At 41.4% G+C, this 13,411-nt stretch overlaps 1 protein-coding gene across 2 annotated transcripts in view; it reads right to left on the reverse strand.

Annotated features, from left to right (window-relative positions):
* Positions 1 to 859: 859 nt before the first annotated feature.
* Positions 860 to 13,411, reverse strand: part of Dgkh (diacylglycerol kinase eta) — a 155,285-nt gene continuing 142,733 nt past the window's right edge. Inside the window, exons 27-31 of one of the 2 annotated variants that reach the window (XM_055609694.1) lie at positions 12,525 to 12,617; positions 9,694 to 9,813; positions 8,883 to 8,991; positions 7,289 to 7,419; positions 860 to 1,244 (exon numbers count right to left, since the gene is read on the reverse strand). In XM_055609694.1, the coding sequence (XP_055465669.1) occupies positions 1,158 to 1,244; positions 7,289 to 7,419; positions 8,883 to 8,991; positions 9,694 to 9,813; positions 12,525 to 12,617 (540 nt within the window). In that variant the 3' untranslated portion in view covers positions 860 to 1,157. The remainder of the gene's footprint in view (positions 1,245 to 7,288; positions 7,420 to 8,882; positions 8,992 to 9,693; positions 9,814 to 12,524; positions 12,618 to 13,411) is intronic. The other variant, XM_055609695.1, reaches the window with a different exon arrangement.

Raw genomic sequence — 13,411 nt, forward strand, 5'->3', positions numbered from 1 at the left:
TAGAAAAAGGAAAATAATATCTACCTGATAGACTATCAAAATGTGTGTGAGATAGTAATACAAAAAGCCCTTAAGAAATAAAATGAAATTTCTTCCATCGGGGAGATCCTGTAAATGATCACTTCAGCTAGTCCAGGTACCTCGGTGTACAAGTCTCAACTGAGACCTTGCAAAATTCTGACATGTCCACAGTCTTACAAACTCAGGCAGAAACTTAAAATGGTTATTAAACTGAAATTTGAAAAAAAAAAAAAGGGGGACAAATGTGAGATTTGGGGTTTGGAAAGTTGCAATAAGTTTTGTTAGGCAACAGAATACAAAATGCCCAGTAATTCTCTTTATGCACACACCCATGGTTTGGGATAGGCGAATAATTTGGTTTGCATAAGATGCATATCATCTGTTGGTCATGGCACAGACGAATGTTCACAGAGTCTTAGGTATAGAAAGAATAATTTACTCAAATGTCCATACTGAAGAAAAGTGCCCTGAACCCACCAAAAAGTGCTCGGGTAGCTGGGTGGTAATCAATTAAATTTCACTATACTAGACGTTAAAGCTATTGAAATATTTTAACAATCCATGACATGCAAGAAAAAGAAGGACAAGTCAGGCAGGAACATCGTGCATCGTTCAGAGTGTATGATGGGTTGGTTGGTCTCACCTTACTCTTGGACCAGTGGATACTGGACCTTAGGGTGAAAAACTCAAAGCACAATCCCTATCTCTTATCTCCTACTTAGAAGGAGCCAATGCCTTTGCTAATGAAGCCTGAGAAATTCCAGCTGCTCACTGTTAGCAGGTGGAGGTCAACCTAAGGATCTCCAGCCAGCCCAGATCCAAGGAGAATGAGGGGCAAGCAATTCCATCTTTTTAGACAAGGCAATCGTTTCCGATCCTTCTTTCACCACTCTGAGAATTTTCTAGCATGTCAGGTTTGCACAATGAGAAAATGGCTTTGTGGAATGATTTCTTTTTTCTTTTGGCACAAAATCTACTACCTCACAGAACTTTCACCCACAGCAAAACATGGATCCAGAGAGGTGCTCCAGAGATGCTTCTCTATACAGTCACAGGAACAGCCAGCAGCTTCCAAGAGCTCTGCACTGAGCGGCGAGGACCTCTCTTCCCAGAAATAGCACCAGTGTGACCACGCCTCAGACCCAGTGGGGAGGGTTCCTTTCAAGCTCTTTAATTCCCTGGAGAATTCGCTTCATATGACCCACTTTCGGTATCCCCAGGTCCTAAAAAAAAATATGAGAAAAAAATTTTTTAATTAAAGAAAAAGATAGAAAGGATAACAATAATAATAGGAAGAAAGAGGAGAAAGAGAGAGAGAGAGAGAGAGAGAGAGAGAGAGAGAAAGAAGACAAGTTTACCAAGAGGAAAACATGAAATTAAAATTTCAACTAGTAATAATTAGCATTTACTTCATTTTATTAACATTTTATATTCAATGATTCTGGAAGTGATAGCTAGAAAACCAAGTTACTAAAACAAAAGTAGTCTGATACTGAAAAATGACCAGTCAATAAAAAAGAATACCCCAAACAAACTCCTCTTAAGTGTGATATTATGATGAATTCTGTACATCTATGGAAAATGTTTAAGAGTCAAAATTAATACGGTTTCTTCCTCTTTTTTTTTTTTTTAAAATCACATCTTGTGATGTGAAGCAAATGATTTTACCATGTATACACATACACACACACACACACTTTTTTTTTTCTTTTGTAAACACGGTCCTGCTATCTTGTCCAGACTGTTTTGAACTCTCAGTGATCCTCCTGCCTCAGCTTCCCAACCTTTGGAATTACGTGCCACCATACCCAGCTCTTGTGCTCTATTTATATCTTGTGCCATATTAAATTTAAAATTGAGGCCTGCCAGACCAGGAGTTAGAAGACAGAGGTTGGTGGGTAGTGATTTCAAAGTCATCCTTGGCTACACAGCAAGTTTGAGACCAGCCTGGGCTACAGGAGACCCAGGCTTTAGGGAGAAAAAAGAGTGAGCTTTAATCACAGAGGAAGATAGTAGTGCCTACTACCTAAGATTTAAATGTACGCTTCTTTGCAGTTACATGAGCAGTCCTGATTTGGTGGGAATATCTGATTAAGTAGTTTTTTTTTTTCTTTTTGAGGCTTTAATTTTATTCAAAAATTACTGTGAAACTTTGTAACTCCTTATAGTTTACAGTACTGTCAACATCACTATTTCCATAAGAAAGCATTCTCTTTACACTACCAATAAATAAACTGTTTTTATGTTGCTTTAAATATATTTGTTGGGTAAACGATACACACACAAACTGAGAAAAAGTAACATGCATTTAAAATTTAGGTAGTTCTCTGATTTTTAAGGGCCATATGCTGTTTAGGATTAAACGGAGATGTTAATAGGAAGACCAGAAAAATAATATCACTCTCACACAACCAGTGATAAATGATTAATCAGCACAGAGGATGCTCAGTGGTAGAAATAGAAAGCATATTCTAAAGCAGGCTCCATTTACTGAAGGACAGATAGCTTTCCTCTGAGGCTTAAAAATTATAAGTGATATAAATGCCTACATGTGGGTTTTTGTATGGACATAAGCATCATATGGAGACTGGTCATGAGCCACACTGTTACTTGGGTGGTGCTGGGACCTAATAATCCATGCCATCAGTGTTTAAGGCCATATGGCGGCTGCAGTTGCTACTGTCATATGCAAAGTACAGGCAAAAGGTCAAACAGAGGTTTTTCCTGGTTCTGTCAGACCCCTTTGAGCAGCTTTGCTTAGCGAGTAAAACTTTGACAAAGGTCAAAACTTTGACAAAGGAAGCGGGAGAGGGTCTTGTTTTGTGAAGAGCTAAAATCTGGCTAACGGGGGATGAAAGGAAAGATTAATGTCAGAATTGCACCTAGCAGTCCTTGGCCTGTTCCCTCCTACTTAGATCTGATTGGCAGCAAGCTGACCAGAGAGTCAGGATTGGTGATGCCAAGGCCCAGTCTTGGACAGAGCCCAGCCTTTTCTGTCGGATAAGAAAAATAAACTTTTATAAGTTGCTATTTATTTGTAAGTCGAGTGTAGTGAAACCAAGTTGTAGTCACTGCAAGGGTCTCCACTTACCTTCCCAGAGAGGCCTAAGTTAAGAAGCCCTTTTCTGGAGAACCACACCCTGGGAGGTTACCAACCATAAGCAGTGGTTACGGGTGGGCTCGGGAAGAGCCCTCCACGCTCACTTTTCATCACTAGCAAGCCAGTCAACATCACATGACGACCACAATCATCACTCCAAGCTGATTTGATTTTAACGGTCAAAATTATTTCAAAATAAGTATTTAAAATTTGCATCACTAGTATCAAAGGGGGGGAGGGAAGCGCCATCTTTTCTCCCCATGGGACATTCATTAAAATGTGTTTTTCAACCAGTCACTGTACCGGCACTGGAGACAGCTACTGGTCAGAATATTTCAACACAGTTCATTCAAACGACTCAAAGTCTCCTGTATAGTGTAAGTGAAACTTTGATTTATACCTTGAACCGGTGAGATACTATGGTTAAACCGGGTAGGAAATGTAAAATGACATGGGCCAATCCTGAGGACAGGTGCTTGGGTTAAACACCAAAAACTATCTTTGCTTTCAGAAATGCAATCACTGATGGCACACGGGTAAAGTGTGTGTGTGAATCCAATAGGGAAAATGTTCAGTTAACCTACGTTAGACTCTTGAGAATGTATAATTCCAAGCATTATGAGATTTATTTTGGGCTTAATTTTTTATTTAACAGTTTATGTGTGTGTGTGTGTGTGTGTGTGTGTACCTGTGTGAGTTAATGTGGAACATCTGTGTGTACAGGAGGAGCCTGAGAAGCCAGAAGAGGGCATCAGATCCTCAGGTGGTTGTGAGCCGCTATGTAGGTGCTAGGAACAGAAAATGGATGCATTGTGTGTGTGTGTGTGTGTGTCACACACATGTATGAGTCATACACAAGTCACAGTGACCATATGGAGGCCAGAGGCCCACTTTCGGGAGCTGGTTTTTGAGGCACAGTCTCTCTTGCTGCTGAAGTAACTTTGCAAATCATCCCAGGGTGGCTGACCCTAGTGCTTCTCAGTGATTTTCCTGTTTTTCTCTCCTATCTTGCCTGACACCCCCGCCCAACCCTCCACCCTGCAAATTTAACTACAGATGACTTAAAGGAAATGTTCTCAGAAAGTTCACTCCATTCTATAATGTAGGGGCTGGATTTATTTTTAAACTTATAAATGAAGCAGATCAAACTGATTTAAATTGCACACATGGAAAAAGCAGATGCTAGCTATCTCTCTTACAATTTAGAGCAGTAATAATAACCATCATTTAAATCCTTCTCAAAAACCATTTTTCCATTGCCAGTGCTATTCAAGCTTGAGCTCATTTCAGGGTATTTTTTTTTTTTTTATCAGACTTAACTGACCCAGAATAAAAAATGTTCTCATATTCTACCTGGGTAAACAAAATTAGTCCTAAGGCTATTGCTCATTTCTTGGGTATGTGATGAATATCAAACTTGAGGGCAAGCCCAAATCCATGTCTGCTGAATAAATTTAGGATGCAAATGAGTATTTTCATGAGTCTGGAGAGATGGCTCAGTGACTAGAGGGCCTGCGCTTTTCAGAAAACAGCTCAGTTCCCAGCTCCTATGTCAAGAGGCTTAACAACTACCTGTCCCTCGAGCTCCAGGTTCCTGTGTCTTCTGCTGGCCTGTGGGTACCCGGATGCACAATGCACTCCTCACATCCACATACATAAATATATATATAATTTTATATATATATATATATATATTTTTTTTTTTTTGCAAAAAAAAAAAAGATGTAACTGCTACACCTCAGAGCTCCCATTTGAGTAGGACTTATCGTTTAGGCTTAGTTAATATAGTACTCTGCTTGTAAAAACACATTTAAGTATTAAGCATCTTCTTTTAGGCCACAAAACACTGCACTCTCCAGAACACAAACACTTCTGATAATCTACTAAGAATTACTGTCTTGGTACAACGAGAGGAATGTTTTCTAGAGGGTAACGCAGTTGCACTGGCTACGGCTTCTGCACTTTGACCAAATTCAGTACCTTCATGTCTTCTAGTGGTTGGGTTATGATGAGAGATTTGCTTTGACATTTGATACAGCTTTCATTTTAGCAGGCGTCATATACTTGTATCATCGTTTAGTTTTGATGTGCACGTGTTTGTGTGTGCGGATGCATATAGACAGATGTGTGGTTTGTTCATGCGTGCAGAGGCCAACGATCTACACAGCAGGTCTTTCTAACTTGCCCTCCACCTTATTCTGAGACAGGTCTCTCTGAGCCTGGGGCTCAATGATTTGGCTAGCATTCTGCCTAGTCTCCATCTCTGCAGACCTATATGCTTATTTTATGGCATTTATCATCTTCCTTATTACCAAAATTTTGTTTCTCTGGATGAGCAGACATAATTTTGCCAAAGACTCCTTTATTCCTTTTAGCCAGCCATACACAACTTTCAGTGTGTGTGTGGGTGTGGGGGAGGTTAGCCCTCTACTATGTCTCCCATCTTGTACTATAACACATACAAGTTCAGCATATGTATGATGTAAGCCTCTAGAAGGAAGATGACACCGAGCGAACCTAGTACAATCCATTAACCAGCGGACTGGCTACTCAAAAAACATTGCAACCTGCTAATTCTCCAGAAGCTAAGCCACAGAAACACTAGCTATGAAAAGGCCCCACAGTTCTGCGCATGCGTCGTGTGTGTGTGTGTGTGTGCGCGCGCGCGCGCGCGCGCGCACGTGCAAGTGTTCATTTCACATTTTAAGGTCGGTCTTTGCTTTAGGAGCTCTAACACTGTGTATTCTGAACTGCCTCAGCTAGGACGCTCAGAATAATTAATCTATTATTTTATCATTATCACAGCTAACAATGATAGGAACAGTACTCTCCTTTTGATATGCTAAAGGACTGAACAAATCCTTAATAGAAATATAAACTTTATACACTCCATTTCTTGGGCCAAGTTCTCACAGATGAAAGAAAAGCACAGGAGATGTGACTATGCTAGAAAGGCCATCACTCTATGCATTCTAGAACATGATTTATCGGAAAGGGATTGTTTCAGCGATGTTATTCATTGTAATTGTAAAATGGCAGCATGTGGCAAAAAAAAAAAATATGATATAGTAGACTTCTATTATGCATGGTTTTCTCTGTGTGTGTATACCTGTGGAAGCCAGAAGTTGGTGTTGTGTTTTTTTCTACCACTCATGACCTTATTTTACAGGGTCTCTCACTCTCACTGAGTTTAGAGATCGTTGGCTAGACTGGCTGGCCACAGAACTCCTGAAAACCCTCCTGCCTCCACTCAGCCCCGGTTCTGAGGTTTGAGACACACGCCGCATGCCTTATTGTGTTGTTGGCGTGGATGCTGTGGACTGACATCAGGTGCCTACGCTTGTGGAACGGTGGTTTTACTGAGTGGTCCCTCCAGCTCCTGTCATTCTAATCTTAAATCCAGGACAGAATAATCCTGCTTTGGCTGTTCTAATTGCTGCGCATTGACAATGAAAGGTTTTCCTGTTCTGGCATACGTGACAGAGAAAGCAACTATGCATACATATATATATTTTAGCTCCATTTACTAAGAAAACAACACGTTTCTTTTTGAGACTAATAAGACATCAACAATGTGTCACAGAAAAAGAGTTTTGATTTACTGTCTAGTTACTCATGTAGTCTCTAAAGTCCAGTTTAGAAACACAACAAAATCAGAGAGCTCTAAATTATCATTGCTGTCATATACAGTTTCACACAATACAAAGGCTTTCTTATTAGTATTGTATATTAATTTTTAGTTATCCTTGTACTCCATTCGTTTTTAGTCTTTCCCAACAACAGCCATCACCATCCATGCAGCTGCAGCATGACGAGATGGTAGAGGCGCAGCCCACTTGGAAACATTAGGACAGTAACAGCCACACCGATGGATGGGAGTGGTTACAAGGTGCATGCTCTGCTTCAGCTATGAGAGTCAGAGAGTGGTCCTGACAGGAAGACGCTGCTGAGATTCTCACAGGAAAAGCAGGCGAGTGAGTCAGACCACAAACAAATGTGTGTGTGTGTGTGGGGGGGGGATGACTGCACATTTGCATGATGCAAGCCAAGCAGAAAGCATGCTGCGACAGAGGACACACACGGGAAGAGACTCTGCATTGTGAGAAATTTCCAAAAGCCAAAAAGAAGCGCCAAAAAAAAAAAGAAAGAATAAAGGAAAAAAAATACCTTCAGATCCCGTCTTTCCAGATGCAAAAGTTCAGCCCCTCTGATGTCATGACGGATGAAGATGTCTTTGTACTCTCCCAAATTGAGCAGATCCAGCCAAGCAGCAACTTCCTCTGTGCCCCAATTCTGAACTACCAAAGTTAAGAGCAAAACCCCCTTAATATCTGCATGCGCGATGCATTATGAAGCAGAGGTCAGCCAGAGAAGATGCAACACGCACAGCAGTGGGCGCTAGCAAAGGGAAGGTGGAAGGTGGTGCCTCACAGAGCTCCCCGCCCCCTCCCCATGCAGGTTACAGACCGCAAAGGACGGAACCCGACTGTAGAACGATGGGGGCCACCTGCGCCCTCGCCTTTAGCCGGAATCCAGCTTTGCAGCTAAACCACGAAATGTGCACTAGGGCATTAATTTTGCACCATTAGGCTCGATGATAAAACAAAACAAAACAAAACAAAACAAAACAAAACAAAACAAAAAAACCATAATGAGGTCTGACCACAGGTGAAATGTTTAGAAACGAGCTACAGATGCTACTTCGAGTTAGAAATCTGATCTGGGCTGCTTGGTTTTATACATGTATCTGCTTAAGATCTTGCTGACTTTCAAGCGGTGCCTCTATTGACTCGGTTATTGATAGTTTCAAAAATAAATGGCCTCAGATCACTTCAATGTCATTAAAAAACTTTTCAGACTGCTGTCCAAGACTAGTTGACTATGCTGCTTTTCAGTATGGATAACAGTAAAGATTCTTTCGAATCTTTTATTCAACCTGAGTTAGCATAATAAAAAATACTTTTCCCCCCACTGTGTTTGGTTTTTGAACATGCCTCAACAACTATCCCTTTCATATCACTTTTTATAAAGACCACAGGGCTAACTCAGAAAAACTTATAAAATTTATAATATAAAATGTATGAAATTCTTCTAAGAATTTATAAAGTAATTTTGTTATGAAAGGCAGAGCTAGACACGGAACTCCCATGGTGCTAGCACAGACAGCATAGAGTTCAACTCTAGGGGAAGAGGACTAGGAAAAGTAGCAGGCTGAAGCAGAAGGCTTCATCTTTGCTGAGGATGTAAGCGGCACACACAATGGCATTATCAAAGGGTGCGACGGTGTCCTTAAAACAGAAAAAAGGGGATTCGGAACTTCAGTGAAAAAACATATTTAGCGAGCTGAGCAAAAGAAAATGTCTGTGCTCTCCTTATCAAAGCGATCTGGACCTTTAAGTCTGAGAAGAAAATGAAGTTACACACTGATGTCTGAGGCAGCTGTTGCAAAGATAAAGGCCCCTTGGAATGGACACAGTAACTCAACTGGACCGGACAGAAACAACTCAGTGACTGCGCCATCTCCTCCTTACATTTATAACCATAGCTTCTCACCATAATGGGACTTACTGGGTATGATATGACTTTCATGGTTCAACGTACCATTTTAACTATTCTAAAGTATACAGTTAAACGATTTTTAGTATATTTACAATGCTGGGCAACGCTCACTGCTACCTAGTTCTAGAACACTCCCTGTCCCTCACCAATACCTTTTCAGTAAGTTTTTTTTTTTTTTTACCCCCACCATGGGACCACCTACCAGGCTGTGAACTCATTTTCTGTTTCTGGGCCTTTTCCTTTTTAAACTTTGGCACTATACGAAAGACTGTGCTTTTGCTGTTTCTTTTGGTGCAATCCATAGGAGGCTCCTGCCAAAACCAAGCAAAAGAAGAACTGTTTGATGAGGTTAGGGGAAGAAAAGCCCAATTCTGTTAGCAGGTATAAAATAAGAGCGGTGTCCTCATTAGGATTTCTGTTCCTGTAGTGAGACACCATGAACGAAAGTAACCTGAAGAGGAAAACAGTCATATTTCAGCTTACACTTCCGTATCACAGTGTATCAATGAGGGAAGTCAGGGTAGGAACTCAAACAGGGCAGGAACCGAGAGGCAGGAGCTGACATAGAGGCCATGGAGGGGTGCTGGTCTGCTTGTCCTGGCTTAGCTTAGCCTGCTTTCTAACAGGACCCAGAGCACCTGCCCAGTGGTGGCTTCCCCCCACAGGGGGCTGAGTCTTTCCCCATAGGTCACTAATTGGGAAAATGTCCAACAGGCTTCCCTACAGCACAATCTGGTAGGTGCGTTTTCTCAACCGAGGTTCCCTCTTCCCAAATAACTCTAGCGTTGTCTGGCCGACCTAAAACTAGCCAGCGCAAATGGGCTCTGAATACTGAACACGTACCACTCTACTCAACGCCCACATTCACCAAAAGGCCCATTCTCTCTCAACGACAAAACATTTCAAAGACGTATTCAAGATCCACTTCCCCGAAACGTCTCTTTTTCAAAGTTAAGTTCACACACTCTAAAGTCTCACCGCCCGCGTTCGTCAACAGGCTGGACTGCACGCACCTCGTCCTCGTTGGGGCGGAGGATGTAATAAAGCCAGGGGATCTCGGTTAACTTCTGCAGCTCCACCTCCACAGAGTGTAAGGCACTGGACACCCGCTCTTCGTGGGGAGACTCCAACTGCTGGGCACGAGCAGGGGGAGAAGGTGAAAGAGCGAGAGTCAGTGACCAGCTTCACAGGACAACGGGGCCACTTCGAGCGTTCTTCCTTCTGACAAGCTGGTTGCTTTAGTCCTAACCCCCAAAGTTCATACACATAACTGCTGCAACTGAGTATTTTCCCCTCCCAAAGTACCGCTCTTAGTACTCTTAGTATGTCTTGGATGTCATACCCTCCCTCCCCCATCCTAACTCCCCTTCAGCGCTTCCAAGCACATACCTGTGAACTGTCATATTTAAGTCAAAATTCTTCTAACTTCTATAGACTTTGTTCCAATAAACAAGTAACAGTTAAAAAAAAAAACAAAAAAAAAACCAAATCAAATACCTGTTACATAAAAAGCGCATCACACAAACGCACACACACAAACACACACATCTCTTAGAAAATCAAAAGAACAAGTTTAAGGGAAAAATAAATCTCTGAAAAAATTGTGATGGAGAACTATTACAAAGAATCAGGATAAAGGCAAAAGCCAAAGGGCAAGTAATGTGGAACCGGATGTGGATACTTTATAGAGAATAAACTGTCGTTGGTTATTCACCGTAACTTATTTGAGGAAGTTATTACAGTGCACAGAGCTGGAAGCCAGCTGTCGGGGTTCTCGTCCTCGCCTGGTTAGGGAGAGTGACTGGTTTCACTCACCTTAGTTTCCTCTGTTGGACACAGCACAACGTGAGGAGAGCACTTCTGAGGACTCTTTCCGCTAACCAGTATCTTTCTAGACTATTTTAAAACTTCGCAGTCCCTACGCTGAGGTTCACAGAATTTTAGAAAGGAAAGCTCTAAGGGTATCATTATTGTCTGTTATAAGCATCTTCTTGTTGTGGATTCCCTGTGATACTGAAAGTATCTCCCAGTAGCTAATAAAAATAAGGAGTTTCCACCCTTACTGTATGACATTTGCCAGTTTCCTTTTAGTATAAGAATTTATGGCTTACAAAACTTATTAGATAGTATTTCACATTAGAAGTAAAATGAAAAATAAACTTTAGTTGTTCTTAAATATACTAAACTCTATTATCTTATCTTATCATTATTGTTAGGAGTTTGTGTAAAATTTACACATATTTGGGACATATTTCAAACCAAACATCTATGTTTGAGGATCAAAGAGGACAGAAATGGAGGTGGATGTTATGTTTTACTATAATATAATACATAGAGTAAAGGAGGTACTTTTGTTGTTAAGGATAAAGTTATGCTTCTATTTCTTATCATAAATGACCTTAAAAGACTTTAATTACACACAAAAAGGTACATTTCAATTTGAAATCTGGAACCTTAATCACAGCCCACAGGATTTCTAGTAGGCTTATTTCGTTACAGCAATAGAAGAGTCTGGTTAACACAAGCAGTGTCAACAATAGCCAGGAGGGGCCTTCGCTGACCTTCCCAATAAGTAACCAATGCTTCTTCCTACTAGTGCTATACAACAGGAGTGGAGCCCGCCACCCTGGCCTGGGATGTGGGCTTCATTTCCCCAGGAGGTTGTAAGATTACAGGGCCCAAGAAAGCCTCTGGGTTTCTGAAGCAGAAAGGAGATTCCTGTGGCAGCGTCTTGCTGGACCACAGTCACACGCAGCAGGAAGTCCAAGCTCCAGGTGCCCAACCCACCGCTTCAGGTAGTATAATTTTATGTAGGTTTCTATTTGCCCAAACAGTTTAAACTGCTATGATCACAACTGCTTTGAGATCATTCTAAGGGATAGGGGGAAGGGGAGGACAGCTAATGGAGTAGGCCTTCCATATGCCTAACTCTAGGAAGTGACAAGACTCAATGTTAGAACATTCAAAAACCATTCAGGTGTTTTTACAGAAAGGCTATCTTTATGCTCCAGGTCTGTGGGCTTTATCCAGATTCACACTTTCTTAACAGTTGATTCCCAGGACCACACTGGAGTTAAATAAAACAGAGACAGCTCTTGAAACACAATGCTCATAAGAGCAAATCCGGACGATCATGCCAATCATACTTCCACACTGAGACTGGGACTGAGACTGTCATTTCACCTAAACTTGTGCGCGTATGAGTAGCTGAGGAATGTCCACTCTATTTACACAGCTCAAATCTCTCAAAGTTGACCAGGGAGAGAGGGGTGTCATGAGAACATGACAACCTGAATCACAGCTCAAAAGTTCAGCAGTGCTTTCCTGAAGGCAGAAGTCTGGCCAAAAGGAAGGTCCCAGAATGGAGGTCAGAGTCTGCTCAAAACATGTTCACTAGTGAAGCACTTTTCATCTCGCCATCTGTAGTGTTGCCATAGTTAGCCTCAGGCGTCAACACGACACAAATGTAGAGTCACGTGGGAAAAAGGCACCTCACATGGGGAATTTCCTTTATCGGGCTGGCCTGTGCTGGGTCTGTAGGTTATTTTCTTAATTGCTAACTAATGAAGAACCGTCCAGCCCACGGTGGGCAGCACCATGCCCGGGCAGCTGGCTCTGGGCTGTTGAACTTGAGCACAGAAGCCAGACAGTAAACCAAGTTCCTCTATGGGCTGTAACTCACTCCCTCTCTCCGGGATCCTGGCCTGACTTTCCTCAGTGATGGATCATAACCTGGGAGCTATAAGATGCAATAATCCCCTTCTTCACTAATTTGCTTTGGGTCACAGTGCATCACAAGCAAAGAAGCAAACTAGAACCACTCTCAGGCATTTCTTTTTCTTACCAAAGGGACCCTGCCAACTAGCAAAGACTCTGTTTCATTATATAGCGCCTTAACGTTGATGGCTATTTCAGTGGCAGTATCTCTCGTAAGACTCTAGAAAAGAATAACAAAGATATACATATTTCCATATTAAATTAGAATCTCATCACCAAAAGATTCTGTAAATTTTATTCTCATCACAAGTGAATTTTTTTTAAAGATACCAAAATTCTATAACAAATACTTTTTTTTTTGTAATAGGTTTGTTAGTATTGTTACCTCTGTTAATTAATAAATCACAGAATCAAAGAATGAACTAATACGTATACACACGTGGGATCAGGACCCCTACATATATGGTATATATATGCTAGAACCAATATATATAAAAGTTAAATCAAATAACTTTCTTGAAGGAGGATATTATTCGAATACACAGGTGATCTTATCTTTGTGTAACATGGTTTGAACAGAGGAGGTCCAGCTATGCCTATTTTCACAGATTTTTGACAATTTGAAAAATCTTAAAGATGAACTGCATAGCCAAGAAATACTGAACTAAATTAAGAAAAGGTTAAAATAGGTCATGAATACATTAAAACACACACGCAGATTAAACAAGCACAGAGTGGAGGGGAGGAGCTGTCTCCTCAGCCGAGAGCGCTAGCTGTTCTCACAGGACCCGAGTTCGGTTCCTAGAACCAGATCAGATGGCTCACAACTCCTGTAACTCTAGCTTCACGGAATCCAAGGCCTTCTTCTGACCTCCTGACGTACCTGTAGCCACCTGCATATATCCCAAGACAGACACACAAATACACAGACACACAGAGTTCAAAGTAAAATAAACCTCTTTAAAAATGTACTCACGTATTCACACAACTAGTGTCTCACTCTCGGCTGAGGAA

Source organism: Psammomys obesus, unplaced genomic scaffold (assembly GCF_907164565.1).
Source record: "Psammomys obesus unplaced genomic scaffold, mPsaObe1.curated_primary_1811, whole genome shotgun sequence".
NCBI classification, from domain to species: domain Eukaryota; kingdom Metazoa; phylum Chordata; class Mammalia; order Rodentia; family Muridae; genus Psammomys; species Psammomys obesus.